The 24,815-nt window shown below is 47.3% G+C and overlaps 2 protein-coding genes across 2 annotated transcripts; both read left to right on the plus strand.

The window, feature by feature from the left end:
• The first annotated feature begins 178 nt into the window (after positions 1–178).
• On the plus strand, positions 179–19,621 carry wdr59 (WD repeat domain 59). Its single transcript, XM_088939292.1, has 26 exons — positions 179–254; positions 1,441–1,490; positions 1,944–2,079; positions 2,554–2,639; positions 3,203–3,283; positions 3,538–3,575; positions 3,738–3,826; positions 4,226–4,342; positions 4,655–4,732; positions 5,364–5,520; positions 6,358–6,437; positions 7,185–7,323; positions 8,109–8,239; positions 8,632–8,796; positions 9,376–9,471; positions 10,155–10,311; positions 10,582–10,651; positions 11,209–11,362; positions 12,826–12,959; positions 13,287–13,368; positions 13,966–14,078; positions 14,618–14,768; positions 15,712–15,769; positions 16,620–16,743; positions 16,927–17,069; positions 17,754–19,621. The coding sequence occupies exons 1-26, from the start codon at positions 201–203 to the stop codon at positions 17,987–17,989; spliced, it is 2,919 nt and encodes a 972-aa protein (XP_088795418.1). The 5' UTR covers positions 179–200; the 3' UTR covers positions 17,990–19,621.
• A 1,393-nt stretch (positions 19,622–21,014) lies between these two features.
• LOC148816967 (cilia- and flagella-associated protein 20-like) lies at positions 21,015–23,466 on the plus strand. The gene is made up of 5 exons (XM_088939095.1): positions 21,015–21,098; positions 21,560–21,639; positions 22,542–22,653; positions 22,765–22,953; positions 23,350–23,466. The coding sequence occupies exons 1-5, from the start codon at positions 21,015–21,017 to the stop codon at positions 23,464–23,466; spliced, it is 582 nt and encodes a 193-aa protein (XP_088795221.1).
• Positions 23,467–24,815: the final 1,349 nt, after the last annotated feature.

Below are 24,815 nucleotides of genomic sequence, written 5' to 3' on the forward strand. Positions count from 1 at the left end.
ATACAGCACATAGCTGATTTCAGGAGGACACCGAGGATGAGTTATTTTAAGAACAGCGCCATGTGATCAGTATTGACCCGGAAGTCAAGACCTCATGTTCATCGAGCGCAGCGAACTCTGGGATATAGGAACGCCCCCGGGAGCGCCGGCAGCCGTGTGACGTCACGGTGTTGTTGTTATGGTGCTGGAAGGGAGGCAAGATGGCGGCGCGCTGGAGCAGCGAGAATGTGGTGGTGGAGTTTAGAGATTCACAGGTACTGTGGGTCTCGATCACGGGAAAGCGATAGATCCGCTGGTCGTGGTCGTGGAGATTTAGACTCCCGACACAACTGACCATGTCGAGAGCGTTCGCAGGAATGAGGGTTTTCTGTAACTTAGGGTTGTCACTCAGTCAGTATGCAGTCAGTGCAGAAACCAGGAGTTTTGCTTTATCTCTTTAGTCAGTTGTTTAACTCTGCAAAGACGGAAGACATCGATGTTTTTAAAGCTGAACTTTTCCCTCTGTGTTAGGAGGCGTTCACTTTTTAGGGGACATAAAATCTAATGGATTCCGGACGTCGATAGTCGGAATAGAGGATCCTTGCTCTGAAGTAAACATGATATAATGTGTTTTTTGTAGAACCCTTTACTGAATGACAGTTGGAAATTGTGGCTTACTGTTGGCTAATTGTGGTCATTTTGGTGTGTTTTATTCCAACCCCCCTCCCCCCGCTGAGTCAGCAGATCAGATGTGAGATCTGCCTCTGTTCTCCAGTTTGACCCCCAGTTCGATGCTGGCTAGCTGACCTCCCACATCCCTGCTCCGTTAAGGTTGCATTAGGAAATATACTCTTGTCTTGCGTATAAAGTACTGTAGTACAAGTATGTTTAATAGCAATTATCTACAGGTGGTGAAAAACTGTAAAGTTATGGTTGCGTTAACATTGCAGTCAACGCTGAATGTTAAGTTTGTGATTTCGAAGAGTATCCGAGACATAGGTGTTAAAATAGCATTCCAGTTTCTCAGATTGAACCTAAAAGATTCAGTTTATTCAAAGCAACTTACTATTTTACTTTTGAGGTGTTAGTGGGGAGTTGTGCCTTACATCAGTACTCCACAACATAAATGTATTTGTAGAATATCAAGAAAATCTTAGATTGTTGTACCCAAAACAGGTTGATTTCACATGGAATGAACCTTTAATACCTCTCAAACATGGAGTGAATGAATATGGAATGAAAAAGTAATCAGTGCTTTAATTAAATTAATTCATTAAATACAGATCGCTCAATTTACCGCCATTTTGCCTATTTTCTGTTAATTGTATGACAATAATTTGGAACCTTTTGCTGATCGTAATGGTGGGAACATTAAATCCAGCTGCTTATCAATTTACTTAAAAACAAGGAAAACATGATGCTTATGGATTGTTTGACATCTTTTACGTCCTGTCTCTGCAGGCCACGGCGATGTCAGTGGACTGCCTTGGCCGCCATGCTGTGCTGTCTGGGTGAGCTCTCTCATCAACCTCCAGCAGTGGCAGCCAGTGATGATGCACCATGAGAGCCACACTGCCCCTGTGGGCAGCGTTTTATTACAGCAGGACTCCGCTTTGCAGTTCAGCAGTATACCTTTCATAGTGTGGAGGGGTGCATTTTAGTGTGTTGTACATTACCAACAATTAAGCCCTGGGAAAAGGGTTAAATTGAACACCTCATGAGTTCAATTATTCAAGTAAGAGCTGAGGTGAAACAAAATCTAGATACTGTGGCCACTGAAGATTCAGAGTGGTGTGACACTGTTTTAAAGCTTCTCAGTAATCTGTTTTATTTAAGGAAAAGTGAAAAATGCTATCTAGACCTTTTATAAAAAAGGTAGTGGTGTGTCTGCTCCGGGTGCCCGAGCCGTCTCCTGCTCGGTGTGCTGTTCCAGGTGTAAACCGTGTCCCGTCTGTGTGCTCCAGGCGGCGGTTCCTGTACATCGTGAACCTGGACACCCCCTCCGAGGCCCCGCGCAAGATTGGGCGCCAGAGCAAGTGGGACGTGGGGACGGTGCAGTGGAACCCCCACGAGTCGGGGGCCTACTTCTTCGCCGCCTCGGTGAGACTGTCGTGAGTGGGGGGGCCAACCCCGTGGTGACGAGAACTCTGACAGACAAGATCGTTTGCCTCTAACCTTTACTGCATCTGCACCCCCTTGGTTCCCCAAACATGTTCTAGCTCCCCAGATCAAAATCACTGAAGCAGTTCGGGTTTTAAAACCTGTGGTATATAGTAACTATATAATGAAAGAGATAGAACTATATAATTATTTTAAAATAACGTTAAGAATATAATGGAAGAATTCAACACCCTTTTAAGTTTATCTTAAAATGCCAAGGTTTGATGGAACAAAGTAGTTGTGCCTATGTGCCTGTGCTTAATTTGTGTTTTCAGTGATCTACCTTCTGTCGATGTGTTGGAAGTAAACACAGGGCTGGTTGATTTTCACTGTGACAGTGCTGAGAAACACAGCCCAGGTTTCCCTGCAGTGGTTCAGTGCCAGTCTGACCCAGAGGCCTTCTTGTACTTGCAGAGTAACCAGCGGGTGGACCTGTACAAGTGGCGCGACGGCGCTGGGGAGATCCACACCTCGCTGCAGGGACACACGCGCGTCATCAGGTGACAGGCGGGCGGTTTGGGGTACAGTGCTGAAATCAACAGAGAGAGTCTTTATTATTAGTATTGGTGTACAGACAGAAGAAAAAAAAGTCAGGAACAACAATATACATACATATTTTCATAAAACATCACGTGGTGAGTATTGATATGGCTACAGGTTATCCCCCTTTCCTGCCATAGCTCTAGCCTGTTGCTTAGAAGTCCCTTCCTCATGCAAAAAGGAATCAGTTAACCCCTTCTTCACATCTTGTGTCTTTCTTCACAGTGAACATCACATAGTAGAGTATGTGTTATATTTTGTGGCCAATTCGACCCACTTATTTGCTTTTTCATTGCACTATTGATAATGAAATCATAACTTAGTCTTGTGCTGCTTTTGTACTTCACAATGTTACATGGGCAAGTATAATTCAAAGGATTCTAGTGGAATATGCAGGACATGCAGGAGTAATGCACTAGTATCTGCTAGTGTGGTGTGTATTAATACAGCAGAAGCCCAGTCCTCTATCTCTTCCTGCTTTCCAGGTGAATGGTCTGACCGACTTGTTGTTTGTGCCTTGCAGTGACCTGGACTGGTCGTGGTTTGATCCTGAGCTCCTCGTGACCAGCTCTGTGGACACCTACATTTACATCTGGGACACCAGGTGAGAGGTGATCTTTTTGCTGTGAAGTAACATTTGCGAAAAGATCTGTTTTTTATTTTAGTTGTAAGGGTTATAATGCAAACTGCTTCAGATGTGGATATGTGACATTTGTCTCGGTTTATAGTTACATATCTGTTTTAGAGTTGCAAGTAATCAAATTTTGCAGATATCCTTCCTTCTGTGTTCTTCTATATGTTGATAGGTTTTAAAATATTAAAATGCGTCCTAAGATGCCTTTACTTCATGTTTTTCAGAGACACTCGAAAACCAACAGTGGCCCTTTCTGCTGTCGGTATGTATTTGTTTTCGTAGATCTGACTGTGATGTAATTTCACCTCTCCAAGGGTCTCACACTCTTTATGTCTCTCTTGTTGCTTTCCCTACCCTTGCTGTCTCCGCCACCCCCGTGTCCCTCTCTCATGTGGCTCTGTGGCTGTCTTCCCTCTCTGTCCAGCGGGGGCGTCCCAGGTGAAGTGGAACAAGCGGAACCAGTACCTCCTGGCCTCCAGTCATGATGGAGACGTCCGCATCTGGGACAAGAGGGTGAGCTGACCCAGCTTGATCTGATCTGGCGTGAACTGTAGGGGGACCAGCGCAGTCCTGCCAAGGAGACTGCACTGGAGTCACTTACACCTCGAAACGCATCAGGGTCGGGGAACTGGTGCAAGAGTATGATTGATTCAAAAGCTAACTTATCATTCACCCAAAAATAATGCAAGTGCCGTGCAAAGGTTCTAGCTTCGTCTGCTTGCACATTTCATGTGAACATATTTGCTATCACTTCCTTCAAATGTGTGCATTAGTAGAACTGAATCCCTGAACTCTTGTGAGCTTCCAGTGTCACACGAGGAAGGAAGAGCGATATCCACCCATTCCACTGGTCTCCCCAATAACTGCTCATAAACGGTGGCTTTGCCTCCGGATCTCTCCCTTTGTGCTCAGAAACCCAGCACAGCAGTGGAGTACGTGGCTGCCCACCTGTCGAAGATACATGGCCTGGACTGGCATCCTGACAACGAGTTCATTCTGGCCACGTCCAGCCAGGACAATTCCGTGCGGGTGAGCACGCTCAGGCATAGGTTTGATTCAGCAATGTCCGTAGAACCTCCTCACAAGTCTAAATTAGATGCATCTAATATATGGCATCATGAATATTAGTTTTTTTTACATGGCGTGGAATTTACATGGTAGCAGTAAGTGCTGGAAGCTCGTTTTCCAGAGCTAAAGAATCCAACACTGGTGTCTGGTGTCGACTCATTGTTTGTTACTCTTGATTGTAGGCCTTTTACATTTCGCAACACTTGCTTATTGATTGCACAGTGTGTTTGTGCCCTCAAAGTGGCTTCTCTGCCCCTCTGTCTGGTATTGCAGTTCTGGGATTACAGACAGCCTCGCAAATACCTCAACATCCTGTCCTGCCAGGTGCCAGTGTGGAAGGCCAGGTACACGGTGAGTGAGCAAGAGCCCTCTTCGCCTGAACTGTTTTCACCTGCTTGGTACTGTCTTTCCTCCTGCTGTGCTCTTTTATTTGTAGAATATTTATATTTAATTCTTCTAACTGTCTATTTGAATTTGCTCTTGTAAATGCTGAGGATGTTGACCGTGTATTTAGTGCAACTGAGCTGACGTGGAAACGTATGAAGCGTTCTTGTCACGTCCAGAACCAGCTGTACAACGCAGGACCTCTTGCAGTGTCGTTCTTTTTCTGCTGATAAAGGTAACATGGCGTGACGCCTCAGGAAGCACAGTGTGTAGGTGTGGCATCTGTCTCCCATGTCAGACGTGTGGAGCCTGTCTCCAGTAAGGCAGCACAGCCAACCGCGGCTGGCTGTTGTCTCGGAAGATGCTGATGAGAGCAGCGAAAGGGAACGGATCAGGAGGTCTTTGTAAGATCTGTGGGAAGAAAAGCCAACATCTGTTTTAGGACAGGACTGAAAACATACTGAAGGAATTATGATTCATGGTGCGTGTGTGTGTGATGAAAGAGGGTTCGAGAGCCGCTGTCTGTCGAGCTCTGCGTCCCGGAGCAGCCGCTGTGGGCGGCGGTCTGAGCGCGGCGTCCCTCTCGCTCTCTCCCCAGCCCTTCTCCAGCGGGCTGGTGACGGTGATGGTGCCGCAGCTGCGCCGGGAGAACAGCCTGCTGCTCTGGAGCGCCCTGGACCTCAACGCCCCCGTGCACGCCTTCGTGGGCCACGACGACGTCGTCCTGGAGTTCCAGTGGCGCCGGCAGAAGGAGGGTGGGTCCCGCGGCGCAGGCCTGGCCCCAGGGCCTTCTTGCTGTCGCCACAGTGGCCGACATTAAAGTGTCTTGATCTGCTCATTTCTGGCTGACAATATGAGTTACAGCAGTTTGAAGTACATACTGGCATGACCTCCAGCTCTGCTCAGCACCAGATCTTAAACGTCACTTTTTTATTTAATCCAAAACAAGTATCTCATGTTTTGGACTCAGTCTCCATTTCTTTACATTATTTCTTGAGGGTACTAGCTGGGGTCATTCACTAAACATGGGACCCGTTCTAACAACTTATTTTTTTTAATACTGCAGCGGTAGAGACATTATGACAATCAATACAGGATTTACCAAAAATCATAGCGTATCGCTGTTAAATCCTAACCGAGAATAACACCTTAATATGTGAGAACCTGTGTGTAGCCAAGGTTTTCTTAAAAAGAACAGAATAGCAGACAGGCAATAATATAAGGGTTGGTATTGATTGTTACTTATAAACTGTATTTGAATAATTGTTATTTAGTATCTTGAGGTGCAGTTGTGGGTTTGTTACAGCAGGGCTATATTTCTGCAACACAGTGGCTCTGAAACCCACTCAGAAACTGACTACACTTCAGGAGTTGGTTTGTCAAGTGTTACTTTGAGAAAAACATGTTGTAAATATTAGTACGATTTTCCAAGTCTGCGGCCCCTGTTATCAGCTGGAGTAGACCAGAGGCTGGTGCAAGGTCATGCTGTCATGATGGAAGTGCAAGGGTGAAAGCATCACAGGAGGAGGACCCTCTCACTGGAGGTACTGGCCTTGTGGAGGTGTTAACTGCTGCTCCTGTCTGTTCTCCAGGCTCCAAGGACTATCAGCTCGTGACCTGGTCCAGGGATCAGACTCTGAGAATATGGCGTGTAGATCCACAGCTTCAGAGGGTAATATCTTGGAATGACTTAGCCAAGTCTTTCAGTTTTTAAAATGGTATTAATAGCAACTCTGTGCTTCTGCAATCTGTAGATGTCAAGTTCAGTATTGACAGAATAAATATAATTTATGGCCTGATTACAAAATGCTGTTAGAAGTGTGCACGCCACAGATTGGGTGCATAACAAAATCCCCTATTCACAAACCACAAAAAATAAGTGTCTGAAAAGCTGAAGTGTAAGTGCACACAGTTTCTGGTATAGACATGTTCTTAAGTTACATGTTTTTTTTATTTATTTGCTTGTAGCCGTGCTAATGACACGTGTACCGTGGGCACTCATTCTGGTGAATGCAAGCTTACTAATGGTTAGTTCATGCTCCTGACAGGATACTACTTCTCTTTAGATGTTTAGCAATTCTTTCTGAATTAGGCCTTATTTGATTTGTACATATACATAGCAAAGAGCTAACTTATGATAATTTTTAGTTTTAACAATCTTTTAGTATAGAAAGTATTGCAATGCCTCAAATAAATGCCATACATCTGGATATGAGAATAATTACAACTATGTCTAAAGTCAAATATTTCTTAAATATGTTTTTTAATACTACATTTTTAATATTCCTGCCTTCTTTATGAAGGATGACTGATTTTCGAATCGGTTTCTCCTGAAGGACAACAAGCCAGGTTTTCTTTAACGTGTGATATTAGGGTTGGCTTTTTACCCCGGTTGGGCGTCAATCTGTGTGTCCTGCAGCTCTGTGTAAATGACATCACGGAGGGGGTGGAGGAGCTGATGGAGGGCATGACGCTGCTTCCAGAATCGGACAAGGCCCTTCACCCACAAGACTCTGAGCCCCAGCACACCTCCGGCCACACCACTGAAGATGAGGAAGGTGAGGAAGCACAGCCTCAGTCAGTGCAAGGCCTCTAGGACAGGAGTAATATGATTGATTGCTTCTACATGACCTGGTCAGGATTCTGGCTGCCAAATTCTGGACATCCTGAAATTTGTTCAGTGCGGATTTAGATACCCCATCAAGTAGGGAGTTGCAGTAATCTAATAATCTTCTAGAGAAAATAATTAGTTTACCACTTTTTTAGAGACAACATAGGACATAGTCTGGCAATATTTCTGAGATGGCTGAATGATGTTTCACAGTATTTTGGACGTGTGGTCGAACATCACGCCTGGATCAAACATCCTCTCCAGATTCTTCAATTTAGACTGATATTCAAGCACAGTGCCATCCAGAGATAGTTACTGCATTGGCTTTACATACTGTAGTTAATGGGAGATGCAGAGAATCATGGCTTCAATCTTGTCACAGTTCACAAGGAAATTTTGAGTCATCCAGGTTTTTATGTCATAGATGCAATTAGTGCAGAAACAGCTACTTAAGTGTCAGGTTTATATTATATTACTGTGAATAATTCACACAGCTCCTGTAGACTTGAGGCAGTGATGTTTGACACCAGGGGTTCCCAACTCTGGTTCTCTGCGTCCATTTCCACCAGATTTTATGATACTCCTTAATATACAAGAACTCCAAGTGTGGAAGAATAGATTAATTTGTCCAGTTAAGGTTTAACTGAACAAGTGTGTCCCTTGTGCACAGCCTTAAGCTTAAAGACATGTAGACAGCCTCCTGGGTTCTGGGTTCTTACACTGTGTTCCCAGACCAGCCGGACGGCCTCCAGTCCAGTGTCACACCTGCCGGTGCTGGTAAGCAGGACCAGCTGGGCCTGCCCCAGACGCTGCAGCAGGAGTTCTCGCTGGTCAACCTGCAGATCCGCAACGTCAACGTGGAGGTGAGTGAGAGCCGAGGGCCTCATTTACACAGGCGGTTTGTTTGCTTTTTATTTAAGCACCTTGAGTGTCCGTAAAGCTTCTTTCCTACTGTTGATTTCATGATGTGTGACTGAGAAGGTCGGCCACAGGCCAGTACCTGAAAGGCTGGATATTCGCATGTTTGCGCTGCTCTGTGTGCCACACCAGCCCCCCCCCCCTCCCTGCACGGCACGATGACTGGTTGTCACTGGGCTTTCGTGCCGGTTTTGCTTCCAGTACTTTATAGTGTTTCAGGAGTTTCATTCTGTGCCCTTTAAGCATTGTGGCTGAAAGAAAAATGTCTGCAGCGTGCAGGAGGGCTGGGGCTCGCAGTGTTAATGCAGTGTGTTGGGGGGGGGGGCTGCCTGTGCAGATGGACGCCGTGAACCGGAGCTGCTGCGTGTCGGCTCACTGCGGCAGCCACCAGGTGCGTGTGGTGGTGAAGTTCCCGGCGCAGTACCCCAACAACGCCGCCCCCTCGTTTCAGTTCGTCAGCCCCACCACCATCCCGTCCTCCATGAAGACCAGAATCCAGAAGGTAAGCCGTTCCTCGCCCCCCTGCTGCAGGGAGGTACAGCCAGGCTTGTTAGGAGCCCATACCGCCACTGAGACGGCTCGTTCTCTGTCCTCAGTGTCGGGCAGCTGTAAAACAACTCGCTCTTGAATGCACGAATCTTTCTGTTACGTCATGTTTTTTGGTCTTTTCTTTCTTGGGGAGCTGGAAGACACTGTATATCAGAAGCACAGAGCAGTATATGGTATTCAGCGCCGTTAACGGCAGGAGGGGTAGAAACAGTGCCCAGGGTGAACAGCTTGTGCTAGTGCTTCCTGTGACAAGGCACACAATACAGGAGAAATGGAGAAATATTGCGGTACCAATAGCAAATGGGGGGGAAAAACATGTGCTGTCTGTTAACATCATTCCTTGAAGTGTTGGTATAGTGAAAAAGGCCTGATTCAATCACTGCTGGCTATGAAATGTAAATGAAACTCATTTTCTTGTCTTGATCACTTTATTTGTACCCAGCCCATTCTGCTCTCGGCAGCCAGGTCATGCCTCTAGTCTAATCCGAGACGGCTGTGAGCTCTTATCTGCACGCGCCTGCTGCCATTTCAGATCCTGACAGACACTTCCCTGCAGAAGGTGAAGAGGAATCAGAACTGCCTGGAGCCGTGCGTCAGGCAGCTGGTGTCCTGCTTGGAGTCTTGCGTGGTGAGGCCCTCTCATGGGCATTTCCCCAGGCCACTCAGAATCATTCCTCTAGCGCAGTGAGCGTCGACCCTTCCTCTCAGTAGTGCACAAAGAATGAACGCTGTTAAGCTGCAAAGATATTTTCTCCAGAGTTTGTCTAGGCTCCCTCAAGAAAAGGAAAGTGTTTTTTTCTTAGTTGCTGTGTTTGTTAAACGTGGAAGAGCATGTTGGGGAAAAAAAATAATAAAGTATCTTATAATTCAGAGAGAATTTGCTATGTCATAATTACAAGATTATTTTCTTAATTAATTACAACATAATAGGTTAAAATTTGTTGATGGCAGCAATGTGTTTCTGTAGTTAAATCTTTTATTTACATATTGTGTAGTTTATTTACGCCAGTTAAGCTTGTAACAGTTGCCTGAAACATTTTGCTTCTGCTGCTTATTGTTATAGTTTTGAAGTTCTACATTTGGACCTGTGCACCCCTCAGAGGCCTCTGTTTTCTCAAACAGGAAGGTTGGGTGGTTAAGTGTTCCTCTGACCTCATTTGGACTCCTCACTTTAGAAGCTGTACTGGTGTATACATAATTAGCTCAGTTTTGAGATGAGATGATTTTTACATACGTCTGAAGAAAACTTTGATTAGACCTGAACGTTTTATCCTCCATTTGTTTCTCTGCCTTTTTTTCCCTGGTATCTAGACTCAAGAGGAGAGCAGCTCCGGGAATCACTATGTCCTGTCTAACTCCGTGAATCCCACCCTTCCCACTTTCCCCCGCGTTACCAACACCTACGGCTCTTACCAGGACGCCAACATTCCCTTCCCACGCACCTCTGGGGCGCGGTTCTGTGGGGCAGGTGAGCAGAGAGCTTTCCTTAAACGGGCTTCTTTTACTGAACTGTTAGTCCTGCTCTGTTCTCTTGCGCAGAGCGGTTTTTCAACTGCACGATCCTGAGTGTGATCGTCTGGACCTGCTGCTGGCTACCTTGGCTTAGAAGCTATTGGAACTGCTGAGTGAAGCGGTTTGTAATAAATCTAGGGTGCAGCAGTCGAATGTAGGCGCCCTTTTGGTTCAGTTAGAAAAGAGCCTGTTAAAAACCTTGACCACACTTTTTTATTCTGCGCAGGTTGCCTGGTGTATTTCACAAGGCCCATTACCATGCACTCCTCTGTGTCGCCCACTGAACCCACACCCAGGTGAGCTGTGCTAGGGTTGGAGACAGTGATTCCCCTCTGCTGCTGTGTTCGGGAACGTGGCATCCAGAACTATGTCACCTGGCTTTGTGATCCAGAATCTTTTTTGGTAGTGGAAAGGGCCTTAACCGTCGCTGTTCTGTGCAGCATAATTAAAAATGGATTTGCATTGCAGCAGATTGCAGAGTCTCGTGCAATTTAAGCATGCCCTAGAACTGACGAAGAACAGGCTGTCGGAGAGCTTAGTCTCGGTTGTAATCTCTTTTAACTCAGATTTATAAGGACCTCGAGAGAGAACTTTTGTAAATCTTCTGAGAGATTGATATTTTCCACTTGGCATCTGTATTGATCCAGATCTCATTATCCTTGTTAATTTGCACCAAACTACCTACTACCTGCGGTGTAGATGCGTGACTGCATAAGGTGAACAACGGTCTTAATTCCACCATTTTAAAAACTAAATCGGTTGCTTCAGGATAGGAACGCGGAGTGCATGGCAGGCTGTGTGTACATGCAAGCTTGTGAGGGGGCTGTACATGAGGGATCTCTTTCTCCCCCAGGTCCCTGTCGGCGCTCTCAGCCTATCACAGCGGGGTGGTGACCCCCATGAAGATGCGCAGCGAGACCCAGAGTGCTCTGCGCCTGTACAGCGGCAGCCCCACGCGCAGCGAGAAGGAGCAAGTCTCCATCAGCTCCTTCTACTACAAGGAGCGGGTAGGACGGGCGCCCGTGGCTGGAGGGGGCCGGACAGGGGTCTTACTGGGGTGTGCCGACGGTCAGGAACCTTGCATTGCTTCTGCAAAGAGCTGTCGCGGTTTAGAAACTGGGTTCTGGTGGCAGGGGCTCTAAAGAGTTTGCTGTCTTTACCCATGAGTGTTCGTTCCAAGAAGAATTAACCTGAGAGACGTGGTCTGATTGAATGTGAATTCCTCATGTCTGGGAACTGTGGAAAAATGGGAGACGTTTCCTGTTGGAATCTAGTGACCTGACAGGGGTTCTTGCTTTGTAAGGCTTGCTTTGCTTCTGTGCTGTCATCATATGCTTGTGTTGTTAATGGCTTTTTTTATTTGTGTTTCTGGTGATTTGGCCTGCCTGTACGTTGCTGTGGTCTGTCCCCATTCAGAAGCCTCCATACTCTGGCTCTCGCCGCTGGTCCATTCAGTTCATTCTCGACTGCCCGGTACTGATTCTGTTCTCCCTCATTTCTCCCCTGCACCCCAGACCGCCGCGCACAGGGCCTCGCCTGGCTTTGTAAGATAACACCTATCACAGGTGCTCTGGAATTGCTGTTTGTGAGGTCTCTTTGTTTGGTCACTGCTGTTGTGCTTTTACATTCTGCGTAATCCCATAATTTCCTGACAAATGCTTTTTGCTGCTGTATTTTGAAAAGAAAGGGTAGCATTCTGCAAGAGCATTCCATACGACAAATAGTGTTGTGCTGTCCTGCATCAAAGAAATCATAACAGTGCATTTTTCCCTTTTGCACAACACAACGGTGAGAAATACACTTGAACAGTGTCTTCAGCTAATTTGATCCTCTGTTTCCTTGCTACACTGTTACATACTGTAACATAGGAAAAAACATGGCTTCACTACTGTGACGTGTAGATCAGATTTTGTACAAGAAAGTTGTCACACAAGATGTCAATAACTAGGGTTTTGTGCTTTACCTTCTTTGTGTTGCTAACTCCCATGTCCCTGTCTGTCTGTCTTAATTCCTACCTGTGCTTTGCAGCACTGCATTTAGAGTAGCTCTTATTGGAGAAGATCTTCCAGATCAAGACCTCTTACAGAAAAAATTGTCTATTGAAGTTTCGTGTAGATACAATTTATGTGAATTTGACATTGAGCTTGCATAAGTAATTTTAGTTCCAAATAACTTAGTTGTATTTTACTTATGAAGGCAAACTGTCTCTATAATTATAGAAACTGAGCTAATCTGTTCTCAGGGCAGGATTGCTGTTTCTAATAGAAAAAAATAATTTCTGAATGAAATTATCCAGTTTGTACTTGGGATGGACTATATTTCTGATTCCAGCTCCTGTGTTTCTTGTTTTCCTCTTAATTCTGATTGCATCTGTGCAGGACATGTGTCCAGAGAAGGGCAGCGCTGACACCAGACACATTGAAAAGGCTGATTTTTCCTTCTCTGTCTGTCTCCTCTGTGTGTGTGTTAGAAATCCCGGCGCTGGAAGGGGAAACGTGAGGGAACGGACACCGCGAACCGCCAGATCAAGCTGGCAGGCAAAGTCATCATCCAGGAGATCTCGTGCCTGCTGCCCGTGCACAAGGCCCTGGGAGAGATGTACATGTGAGGACGCGCTCCCTTCCTTTATATCGCGCGTCTCTGCTCCACTGTCGTCGAGACCCACAGTTCTAGGTGGAAGTCCAGTCCCCAAGCCTCTCTGTTCTGTCTCCTAGATCTCTGCTTCGGTTTTCCTTAGTTTTCGCCGTCCACCAAGCCGCGAATTGCTCCTTTCTCCGACTTGTAAACTCCCACATCTTGATCGCGTGCTTAACCCTGTGTCGCCCCTGACAGCTGGTGCACCCCAGGGTCTCACACCGTCTCCTTGCCAGCCCCCCTCCTCTCCTCGCCCTTGTCGCCCTGCAGTTCTAATGGGTGTGACTGTCCTTTCAGCCTGAACGTGAACGACATCCAAGAGACGTGTCAGAGGAACGCAGCAGCCGCTCTGGTCGTGGGCCGACGGGACCTGGCCAAGGTGGGCAGATTCCCCGTGCCTTCGGTGCAGCCGGTAGTCTCTCAGCCCGACGGCAGCCATATCACCCTGCAGCTCACAGCTGGCAGCCCACCTGAGCTCAGCAGGGGTGAGCCTGGCCAGTACCTGGATGGGAGACTCCTGGGAAAGCTAAGGTTGCTGCTGGAAGAGGTGTTAGTGGGGCCAGCAGGGGGCGCTCTCCCTGCGGTCTGAGTGGGTCCTAATGCACAAGTATAGTGAGGGGGACACTATACTGTAAAAAGGACTTCGGATGAGACGTAAAACTGAGGTCCTGACTCTCTGTGGTCATTAAATATCCAGTCTTGAAAAGTGTAGGGATGTTACTCCGGTGTCCTGGCCAAATTTCCCCCTGGCCTTTACCCATCATGGCCTCCTAATAATCCCCATCTCTGAACTGACTCCATCACTCTGGCGCCATCGCATCATCCAGGTGGGGCTGCACACTGGTGGTGGTAGTGGGATTGCCCATGACCTGTAAAGCGCTGTATAGGTGTAAGGAATTATAATTGCAGCGTGTGTTCCTGGGGCAGTGGCGCCATCGCACTCTCACCCTGCCTGTGGTTCGTCCGCCCTCTGCAGGTGTGGGCCCTGGCTGCAGCGGCCACTGGCTGCGAGCTCAGTCCCAACGCGGACCCGGATGCGGGCACTCCCTGGGCTCGACACCCCTTTGGGCGCCACCTGCTGGAGACACTGTGAGTGTGTATGAGGGAATATTGGGGATCTCCACTCCTGGTACTGGGGAGCCTCCACCCATGGGGTTTTATAGGAAAACCAGTAAATCATCGCTTTCTCAAGCATTCTAGAGAACGTGGAACAGACGTTTTCACAGCACAGGGACAGTGTCTCCTTAAAAAACAAAAATTACTGTACAAATTGGTGACAGTAGGGCTCCAACTGAACTGGAGCTTTGCAGGACCATGCTCCCTGGTGAATAGGATTGGGAGAGTTTATTAAATTCTCTGGTTTTAATTTGCATGAAAACTAGTATCAGACTAGTATGTTCAAGGTGCTTTTCCTTCAGGATTTGGATAAGTAATGGAAATTCTTTGTTCTTTAAAAACATTAGCAAATCTATAGTGACAAAATGTATATACTGTATGTTATAGAATTATATATATTATAGTATATAAAAATTATGCACCAGCTCTGTGCAGGTGTTCGGCTGTCATTTCCACTTGTGAACTTCTTGGGCACTGTATTTTTCTGATGGTAAAAATGTGTTTGTCCCCAGGCTGGCTCACTACAGTAAGATGCACGATATCCAGACGCTAGCCATGCTGTGCAGTGTGTTTGAGGCGCAGTGCAGCCCTCAGGACTACTACACTCTCTTTGGACACCTGCCTTACCGCTCCTTCATCTTCACGCCCCATCACTCCCGCTTTGTAAGTGTGCTGTACACACCTGGCTTTACCCACGGCCAGTTTCTCCCTCCTCCCACTCCTTCGCCCCGATCTCCTTCATCCTGCACAAGAGACACCCCGATCTCCCTCGTCCTGCTCCTCAGTGTCACGAGAGACACCCCGATCTCCCTCGTCCTACACAAGAGACACCCCGATCTCCCTCGTCCTGCTCCTCAGTGTCACAAGAGACACCCCGATCTCCCTCATCCTGCTCCTCAATGTGACAAGAGACTCCCCGATCTACCTCATCCTGATCCTCAATGTGACAAGAGACACCCCGATCTCCCTCGTCCTGCTCCTCAGTGTCACAAGAGACACCCCGATCTCCCTCATCCTGCTCCTCAATGTGACAAGAGACACCCCGATCTCCCTCATCCTGATCCTCAATGTGACAAGAGACAGCCCGATCTCCCTCATCCTGCACCTCAATGTGACAAGAGACACCCCGATCTCCCTCATCCTGCACCTCAATGTGACAAGAGACACCCCGATCTCCCTCATCCTACACAAGAGACACCCCGATCTCCCTCATCCTGCACCTCAATGTGACAAGAGACACTTCATTTTCACCATTACAATCTGAACGTGGTCATGTGAGGTACTAAAATCCTGTGGACTAACTGCCCAGTCGATAGCAAGTAAATTAGCTGGCCAGTTTATCTTCAGTAAACTTAACTTCCCAAACCATAGCTCAGCCCCGTGTGTGTCCTCACACCATAAACTGCTACAACACTTTAACCAACAAGGAATCTGGGAGGAGTGGGACATTGCATATTACCTGATTGTTTCTCCTACTTGTTCCCCTTCCCTTTGCAGTCATGCATGTCCTCATGCTAACTTTCTCAAGTGGGAATCGTTAGCATTTGTTCATGTTGTCTCACACTGCTGCCTTAACGATGTCACTGTCTTCCACCTCTCCCATCAGCCCAGCTACACCTCCTCTGGCTCCTGCTCCAGCACCTCAGACTCTGGCATCAACATCGGTAAGACAGGGGCCTCTCGAAACCACAGCCGGGCTCCATGCTGCTGGTCCCAGCAGCAGTGCTAAACTAATCTGAGGGGTGGCTAAAATCTGTTATGCAAATGATATCTTCCAGTAAGTGTTCACTGTTGACTCATGAAAGTATGAGCCACAGTCATGCTGGCATGAGTGAGCCCAACCACTTCCAGAGAGATTCACAGCTCCCATCCTGGTCTGAAAGGCCTGTGAATACAGGAAACACTGCAGCAGTAAAGGTCACTTGAACCGGCATCACTCTCATGGCCACATGATGATTCCTCTGAGCTCTCTGTTGTATGTGGACTTAATTGTCTTTGGATCCTATTGGTTGGATTTAAACAAAAGCAATTGTGAAAGTGGCAGCATTTTATTAATAATCAGTAAGAATGATTGCTGGATGCTTTTGTCCAAAGCAGCTTATATTGTATTATGTGCATCTTTTTTACATTCTGAGTGTTGTGGTCTGTGGTAAGTGCTAGTTACAAGGCGACTCTACATCTCCGACTGCATGTCGCAGTCAGTCAGGTGATCATTAACAATTGGCTTCTTTGGTTAATGGAACTATTTTTTAAAAGAAAGTGGGGAAAAAATCTGCAGGAGATGTGGATTGTATTTTTGTGCTGTTTAGCGTCACTTCCTTTTTCTCTTCGTTAAGTACAAAAGGGCTGTTTTACATTTGCATGAACAGATGTGCCATTGATTGGTCATTATCTGTAATATATAGTGATTATCAGCTGCTGCAGGCCATGGAGCTTGAGGAGATTGTCAGCTTGCAGAACAGCTTTGAGTGCTGGGCTCCTTGTCTGACCTTCTCCTGCTGGTCTGTCTTGCAGTAGGCAGAGACTCCGAGCATACCGCCCCCTGGGGGGAGTCCTCCCCTGATGACTTTCGCTATGGAAACCAGGGGTACACAGATCCCCGAGAACGGGAGAGGGACCAACATGACAAGAACAAACGGTAACTGAGCGCATGTGTGGTACTGAAACCTGAGTGATTGGTGTCCGGACTTGAGGGGAGCTGGGGCTTCTTGTTCTGACTGACAGCGGAGCGGGTCGCGCAGAGGCGTCTGTAGAATCCCGTTCCGCGCTTCGCTTTGCCCGTATCGGTCTGGAGCCGCTCTGTCTGTCCCTCTGCTTCCAGGCTCCTGGACCCAGCCAACGTCCTGCAGTTTGATGACTTTAAGAAGTGCTACGGGGAGATCTTGTACCGCTGGGGTCTCCGGGAGAAGCGCGCAGAGGTCCTCAAGTTCACCTCCTGTCCCCCAGAGCCACACAAGGGGATTGGTGAGCCACTGATCTGCTGTCACTTCAGAACATGAGAGCTGAGTTAACCCAGAGGGGGACTTGTGGTCCATCTAGCCCGTTGGGTAGCTATTGGCCCAACTGCTCTCGACCCAAGGGTGTCTTATAGCCGTTTCTTAAAAGAAGCCAACATGTTGCCATCAACAACACGGCTTGGTAGCTTGTTTAGTACTGCCTCTGGGTGAAGCAGTGCCTCCTGTTTACCCTCTCAGTTACTTTGAAAGAGCAGAGGGGGGTAGAGTGGGGAGTTGGGAGGCTGAGTGACTAACCACTCTGCACTGGTGCTGCCCAGGGCTGAGGACTGCATTGCTTTATATACCCTGGCGTAGATTGGGATGGGAGGAGAAATAGGACTGTTCCCTGACAGGTGTATATTTTCAAACTGTGATGGTGAAAGAATGTAAATAACACGTTCAGAAACTGTAGCACTGAGATTCCATGAAGGGCAGAACAGGCGAGCTGTGCGCAGGAGCTCCCCAGGCAGTGAATTCACAGGGGCCTCCTTGCTCACATGAGAATGGCTGTTGGAGGTGTGTAGGAAGGCCGGCGCGGGGCTGGAACCTGCCCGCCTGTTCGGGTGTCTGCGTCCTGGCGCTCACCCCGGCGCTGGGGTGTGTGAGCGGCTCGGTCAGGTGTGACTCTGTCTGTCTGTCTCTGTGCCCCCAGAGTTCGGGGTGTACTGCTGCCACTGCCGCAGCGAGGTGAGGGGGACGCAGTGCGCCGTGTGCAAGCGCCTCACCTTCCAGTGCGCCATCTGCCACGTGGCTGTCCGCGGCTCCTCCAACTTCTGCCTGAGCTGCGGCCACGGCGGGCACACCAGCCACATGATGGAGTGGTTCCGCACCCAGGAGGTGTGCCCGACGGGCTGCGGCTGCCACTGCCTCCTGCAGAGCACCTTCTGAGCCCGGAGAGGGCTCCCCTCGCCCCCCAGCCTCATCGCCGCGATCAACCGGCTGGTTTCTTTCACTCCTGGCGGCAGGCTTACCGGCAGAAGTCTTGTTGGGGGTTTTTCCGGGCTGTGTAAGGCTGTGTCCTTTTTGGCTCGTTGATTATATTTGATCAGGGAGTCGCCGGCATGTAACTTGAAAAAAAGAGTTCGCTTCAAGCGTGACGGGCTGCTTGGAGACGGATTTTGTCTTTGGTTCTACAAATATTTCGCTACTCGCGGGGAAAAAAAGGATCAAATTTTGAATGACAGGAGTATTTTCTGTACCTTTCTTGAGAATGTGCAATGTGATTTATTTATTTTTTTACCCGTAATATTAAGCTCATTGCAAGATTACCCAGAAATTGCCTGATCATGATCTGCAGTTTGCCACTGAGAGCTGTACCGCGAGAGCTCAAGCTGATGCAAGGGGCATAAGGCATGGCCATCATTTATGAATTAAAGTAATGAAGTGCATTGGTTTGGATATTCCAAATTACTTTTAAGACAGTAGAGAGAATTAAAGCTTTTTTGTTTCCAAATTTTTTCATCACAAAAGGGCTTGATGGCCCAGATGTTTCTGGTTTCAGCTGGCTCAGCTGTGACCAGGACTCCCAGGATGCACATGGATAACTGGCTCAGCTCCTCTGGGACGTCCTGGGATTTCATCCCACTCCCAGGGGTCGGTGCAGCAGCAGACCAGCCAGGCACCTGCAGAGGCACCGTGACATCAGTGGGGCCTCCAGCACTAGAGCTCCTGTGAGGCTCAGGGAGCGTGCAGTGTCAGAGCCACAGTGTCCTGAGTGGTCATTGTGCTCAGATCTTGGAAAGATTGTAGCATAAAGCCAATTCACAAGGGATGGGCGAAGTAGACGTAGGAAAATGATTAGAAATAGAAAATAATCGAAGATTCCAGACTAACACTTTTTTTTCCTAGTGGGTTTGTCAGGCTTTCTGGCACATTTCCAAAGGTGCTTCGAGTATAGTGCTTTCCAGGCTCTGGTCAGGTATTCCGGCAGCTGCTGCTGTCTAACTCTGCTGTTGACCTGTGGGTTTGACCACTGAGTATGATCAGCGTATGATTAGAAAAACAGTATTTTGGGTCACTGCCCTGTTACAAGTTTTCTTCTTTAACAGCTTTGATATGAACCATTTTTGCCAGTACTGTATGGATCAAAAACTTTGCACAACAGTTGGAGATCGTTGTGCTCTAACAGAGCAGACTGGAATATTAAATGTAGACATTCATCTGTCTGAAAGACAGGATAAGGACCAGCTTTTTTGCTGTGGGATTTGCGGGCTGTTGGGAGGGCGATTATAGGAGAGCAGGATATAACGCAGTTAAGACTGCACTGTGTGATGAGTTTGCTTGAGGTTCTAAATGCTGTGAATGAACTCACAGCGAATGAACTGTTTTGTTTAGGGAGCAGACAGTTTCAGTTAAGAGGCTTTAAACAGGATCTGATTGTGATAAAAGGGAAGGAAATATTTACAGGGTCACCCTTGTACAGGTGAACTTTTGTTTTTTTTGTAAACCCAACCCAGCTTGTACAGACACAAAAATGTATATATACCAAGATGTGTAAAGAAATAAACCTTTTTGATTAAATCCTTTTTTGTCATTCTTGTCTTGTGTAAACTTTTGCACATTTACATTTTTTTAAACTCCATTATGTTGGTTTTAGTAATAATTGCACTTTCATAACATAGCTCTTTTCTGGACATTCCACTCAAAGTGCTTTACAGGTAATGGGACCCCCCACCCCACCACAACCAATGTTCAGCCCCACCTGGATGATGATATCTCTAATCTAATCACATCTAATAAATGGGTATCAGGTGAGCAAATCATTGTGTATAATAATAATAATTGCTTACACTTATATAGCGCTTTTCTGGACACTCCACTTAAAGCGCTTTACAGGTAATGGGGATCCCCTCCACTACTGCCAAAGTGCAGCCCCACCTGGATGATGCGACAGCAGCCATAGTGCGCCAGAATGCTCACCACACATCAGCTGTCAGTGGGGAGGAGAGCAGTGTCTTTCCGGCCCTTAAATATCGAAGACATGTGTCCAATGAAACTAGCTCCCATTTCACGTTGAAATAAGTGTGTGTGGGGGGGGAGTGGAGATTAATAATGTCATCCAGGTGGGGCTGCACACTGGTGATTGTGGAGGGGATCCCCATTACCTGTAAAGCGCTTTGAGTGGAGTGTCCAGAACAGCGCTATATAAGTGTAAGCAATTATTATTATTATTGTAGGCTATTCTAGATATTAAAACTTGACTTTTCTTGCGATACTCCTGCTGACAAGTAAATCACGTGGAGTGCCTCTCCAGGTGAGGTCAGGGAAGCGCCATCGCGGTGTTGGCGGCGTCTGCCGTTGCTACGGCAACTCGTCACGTTGCCAACAATGCCCGGCGGCGTGGTAGGCGTTATACGTCCGCATTCGACTGAATCCGTCCGCATAGCGTCAACATATACAAAGTAGTTCCATAGTAACCGTGCACCTCGCCTACGAACATGGGCACACTGGTTTACTATCGCATATACTGAATATATAACAAGGTTAAAGAAGAATAATAAGACGATGGCTGTGTGTTTTTCATAAGCTCGTTGTTGTTTTCTCGCCTTGCCGTGGCGGATGAATCTTCAAGTGAAGTTCCCTGATTATGATCTGGGTGAACAGCAACATTGGAGCCTGTTGCGTACACGTGTAGCGGCGTTTATTCCTATCATCAGTAATAATACTAAGGATTCAGTGTTGAACCCAAGTTATTAACACATTTCTTGCGTTCGGGCTTTTTTTCCCCCAACCCGCTGCACGAATCGAGAGGAACGGTACCCTCCAACCTGGTCGTCTGAGAAAGTCGGGGTCCAGCAGCAGGGTTTCGCCGGTCAGTCTGCAGGCTGGTAATCCCCGATCAGCTGCAGCGTTAATTCCTTTCATTTCTCGGACTGCCTGTGCAGCAAAGCCGTTGCCGCTCTGGGACTGGACCATGTTTAAAAACACGTTTCAGAGCGGTTTCCTGTCGATACTGTACAGCGTGGGTAGCAAGCCTTTGCAGATATGGGACAAGAAGGTAGGACATCTGGTTCATTCTGGTTATTGTTTCAGCATAATATGTACTTTAAATTGAATTTTTTTTCTTTGTCAGATACGTAGGACACGCAGGCCATGTTCTCTCATAGTTCATTATGCCTTATTTCTTGTACGTCATTATGTTGTGCTCTGATTGGGCATTTATATTGAGCCAGTGTTTTCCTGCAATAGCGCGTATCTCGCCGAATGCACTAAAATAAGTATCACTTTTCCACATTGCATCAAATAATCGGATGCCGCCCTATCAGATATATTGATTTTTGTTATCTTTAGCGGTTGAACTTGTTAGTTTGATCTTGCTCCATTGATTTTTGAAGTGTTTCTAGCTGGATCAATTTCTCATAGTTGCATTCCCTATAACGAGCCGTTTCCTTCCGAGGTCTGTACGCAGGTGTGTGTCGTGTCCGGACTTCATCTGTATCTGGTGGGTCTGTGTTTTAGGTCCGAAATGGCCACATAAAGAGAATCACAGACAACGATATCCAGTCGTTAGTCCTGGAGATTGAGGGGACCAATGTCAGGTATGGCTGTACACTACCCATTCACCTAGTGCTGCCTCTGCAACACTGTCTGTCACCAGGGGTCAAGATCAGTGAGAGCTGACATTTACACTGAATAAGCATATCGCTTTACTACAACAAATTCTCAAGGTTATTAGAAAAACAACAACTGCAACAACCTCTTTTTTCTGCACCTGCACTGATATTTGTGCACACACACTCACACCAGGGCCAGTTTTCCTAGAAGCCAGTTAACCCACCAGTGTGTCTTTGGACTGTGGGAGGAAACCGGAGCACCTGGAGGGACCCCAGGCAAATGTGGGTAGAACATACAGACTCCACACAGACAGCTACCCCCGGGAATTGAACCCAGGGCCCTAGTGTGGTGAGGCAGTAATGCTAGCGACTACACCACCGTGCCGCCCATGAACAGACGTGACACGGGTAAATTCTGTATGCCGGCTAACATTTCTCAACAACAGAGCGTTCCGCTGTTAAAGTCACAGGCTAGTAGTGTGTGGCTCTCACTAGGAGCAATGAAGCTGCACATCTGTGACCCTGCTGTTCGCCAGGCGTCCGGTCCTCTTGGAGAGCCTGGACAAGCATGTGCCTGTTCCCAGCTGTCCCAGCTCTTCCCACAGATGTTCAGTGGGGCTCACGTCTAGCAAGCAGGGCGTCCAAAGCATGATGGTCACAATCGCTTCTTCCAACAAAGCTACTGACAAGAGTGATGCATGTCTTTTGATCTTAGTACTATATGTCTCCAATGCTCTCCAGAGCATGTACATAGCAGCTGTTCATCTAAATTGACTGAACCGAATAACAAGGTGTGTGGATCTCTTTTAATCTTCTCACGGAACAACATATTGTTTCATGTGAGAATCATTCTGCGTCCTTTTCTGTTTCCCCTCTTCTCTGGTCAGTACGACGTACATCACCTGCCCGGCAGATCCCAAGAAGACGCTGGGCATCAAGCTGCCCTTCCTGGTGATGATCATAAAGAACTTAAAGAAGTACTTCACTTTTGAGGTCCAGGTGGGGCCACTCCTCCTTCCTGTCCGTCTCATGACATCACTTCCTCATCCTGCCCCTCCCACAGCGCGGCTGAGCGAATCCCGTGGGTGAGTGCTGTGTCTGTCTGTGTAGGTTCTGGATGACAAGAACGTGCGGCGGCGTTTCCGTGCCAGTAACTACCAGAGCACCACGCGAGTCAAGCCCTTCATCTGCACTATGCCCATGCGGCTGGACGACGGCTGGAACCAGGTTCAGTTCAACCTGTCAGATTTCACCCGCCGCGCCTACGGCACCAACTACATTGAGACCCTGCGCGTGCAGGTAAGCCCTGTGCTCCCCCAGGCCAGAGGAACTCTGGGCGCCCTACTGCTGTTCCCTCCAGCCCTGAGCTAGGAGATCAGTCCTTTAGGCTCTTACCTCCAGCATGCTGCTTCCCCGTCTCCCCAGTGACTCAGCCACAGTGTTCCCTTCCTAGATCTCAATCTCGAACCAGCAGACTAAAAAGCTCTTTAGTTCATCAAGCTCAAGCCTAGGGTACATCACTGTCAGTTCTCGCTCCTAACTTTGTCCTTTTTCACCTCCCTCCTATTCTAATCCTGTCCATGCTTCTCCCAGTCTTGTCTGTAAGGCCTTGTCCAGGCACTTTCCTCTCTTTCCCTCTCCATGTCTCTTCCATGGTGCTGCTTCATACCTGTCGGCTTTTCTTTAACCTTTTAGATTCACGCCAACTGTCGGACCCGGAGAGTTTATTTCTCTGACAGACTGTACTCTGAAGACGAGCTTCCAGCGGAGTTCAAGCTCTATCTCCCAGTGCAGAACAAGGCGAAGGTATGAGGTGGCCAGACAGTGCGCTCTCCAGGTGCACAGACCCCCTGGAGCAGACTCGGTCACCTGGGTCAGCCAGGTGCTTTTAGAAAGTGATGTATATTCCAAACCTCAGATAAAGAGTGCAAAAACAGGTGGGGCTGTCAGGAAAAGGAAAACTGTCAGTTGTCAATGTTAGAAACAAATTGTGTGTTTAAACTCTGAAAACCCCTGAATAACAAAACACATCTGATGGATTTTCTCAACTTCTTTCGCCAGCACTGACTGATTGACCTGGACCTGCTGAAGAACCTCGTCTGAAGGCGCCGGGAGCACGGTTCACACTGCACTCGCCTTTCTTACGTGTACAAATATATGTATTTAAAAAGATGAAAAATGTTTATTTTTCTAAAGTGTAAAGTTGTTCAGGCATTAAGTTTCTTTTCAGTGGAGCATGAGGGGCCTACAGAGTCATTGACTTGGGGAAAACAGCCAGCCAGCCTCTCCAAGGACTTGAAGCTCGTTGAGTTAAATGACCACGCCTCAGCTGTCAGTGCGAGGGCCTGCACCTCTGCAGTGCTAGAAAATATCATTACAAGTGCTACTGGCAGTCAAGATGACGCTACGCTAAGTGCTTGGTCAATAAATGCTTTGTATTTAATCTGTGAGAAAGAGGGCAATATGTGTTCAAGTAAGTGAAGTTTATTTGGTAACTAATGTTTTGAGTTTTACACTGAAGAATGTCAGATCTAAAATTGTCTGTAACAATTCCTGCGATTCAGTCCTCAACAGTGACTGGTAAATTGAAGAGAGCTGTTCAGATGTCAGAAACTGAGATTATAGCTTGAACTCTCAGAGTTGTCTTGAAAAACGATGCAGTGTTATGTTATGACACTATCTTGATGTATTTTGTTACCTTGAGAACTAAGGATTATTTACTGATGTTAAGACATCTTGCAATAATTATTTTCTTATACCTTTTTTGTGGATATTATAAATTTTACAATGAACTAGAAAATAAAAATCACATGAATTAAGCACATGTCTTATTAGAATTTCATTCCATTGATCTGCCAAAGCAGTGGGGCACTTAATGGTGTTGACTTCTGTGAACTGCCTCGGTGATTTATCATGTAGTTTTCTTACTGTTTATTTTGACAGTCTCGATTCGTCTTGCCAAGATTTGAGTTCCTGAGCTGCCGGCTCCTAAAGAGCCTTTTTTATTTGTGTGTGCGTCTGGTCTAGAGAGGCTTACAGAGCTGCGGTTGGGCCCACTATGTTATCTTCACAGCCGCAGGTCTGATAAGAAGTGGAAATTCTAGAGTGATTATTTCACGTCCGGACATTCCGCTACTGCGAAGCCGGCATGACGTGTGCGC

The sequence above is a fragment of the Atractosteus spatula genome, chromosome 21, assembly GCF_055471065.1.
Source record: "Atractosteus spatula isolate fAtrSpa1 chromosome 21, fAtrSpa1.hap1, whole genome shotgun sequence".
In the NCBI taxonomy this organism is placed as follows: domain Eukaryota; kingdom Metazoa; phylum Chordata; class Actinopteri; order Semionotiformes; family Lepisosteidae; genus Atractosteus; species Atractosteus spatula.

What these genes read in the sequence shown, in the direction of transcription:
- wdr59 (XM_088939292.1), top strand. Translation starts at nt 201, where the DNA reads ATGGCGGCGCGCTGGAGCAGCGAGAATGTGGTGGTGGAGTTTAGAGAT. An exon ending in GGACACACGCGCGTCATCAG is followed by an intron (nt 2,640 to 3,202) that starts GTGACAGGCGGG and finishes TGTGCCTTGCAG; the next exon opens with TGACCTGGACTGGTCGTGGT. An exon ending in CCTTCTACTACAAGGAGCGG is followed by an intron (nt 11,363 to 12,825) that starts GTAGGACGGGCG and finishes TGTGTGTGTTAG; the next exon opens with AAATCCCGGCGCTGGAAGGG.
- LOC148816967 (XM_088939095.1), top strand. Translation starts at nt 21,015, where the DNA reads ATGTTTAAAAACACGTTTCAGAGCGGTTTCCTGTCGATACTGTACAGC. An exon ending in TGCAGATATGGGACAAGAAG is followed by an intron (nt 21,099 to 21,559) that starts GTAGGACATCTG and finishes TCTGTGTTTTAG; the next exon opens with GTCCGAAATGGCCACATAAA. An exon ending in ATTGAGGGGACCAATGTCAG is followed by an intron (nt 21,640 to 22,541) that starts GTATGGCTGTAC and finishes TTCTCTGGTCAG; the next exon opens with TACGACGTACATCACCTGCC.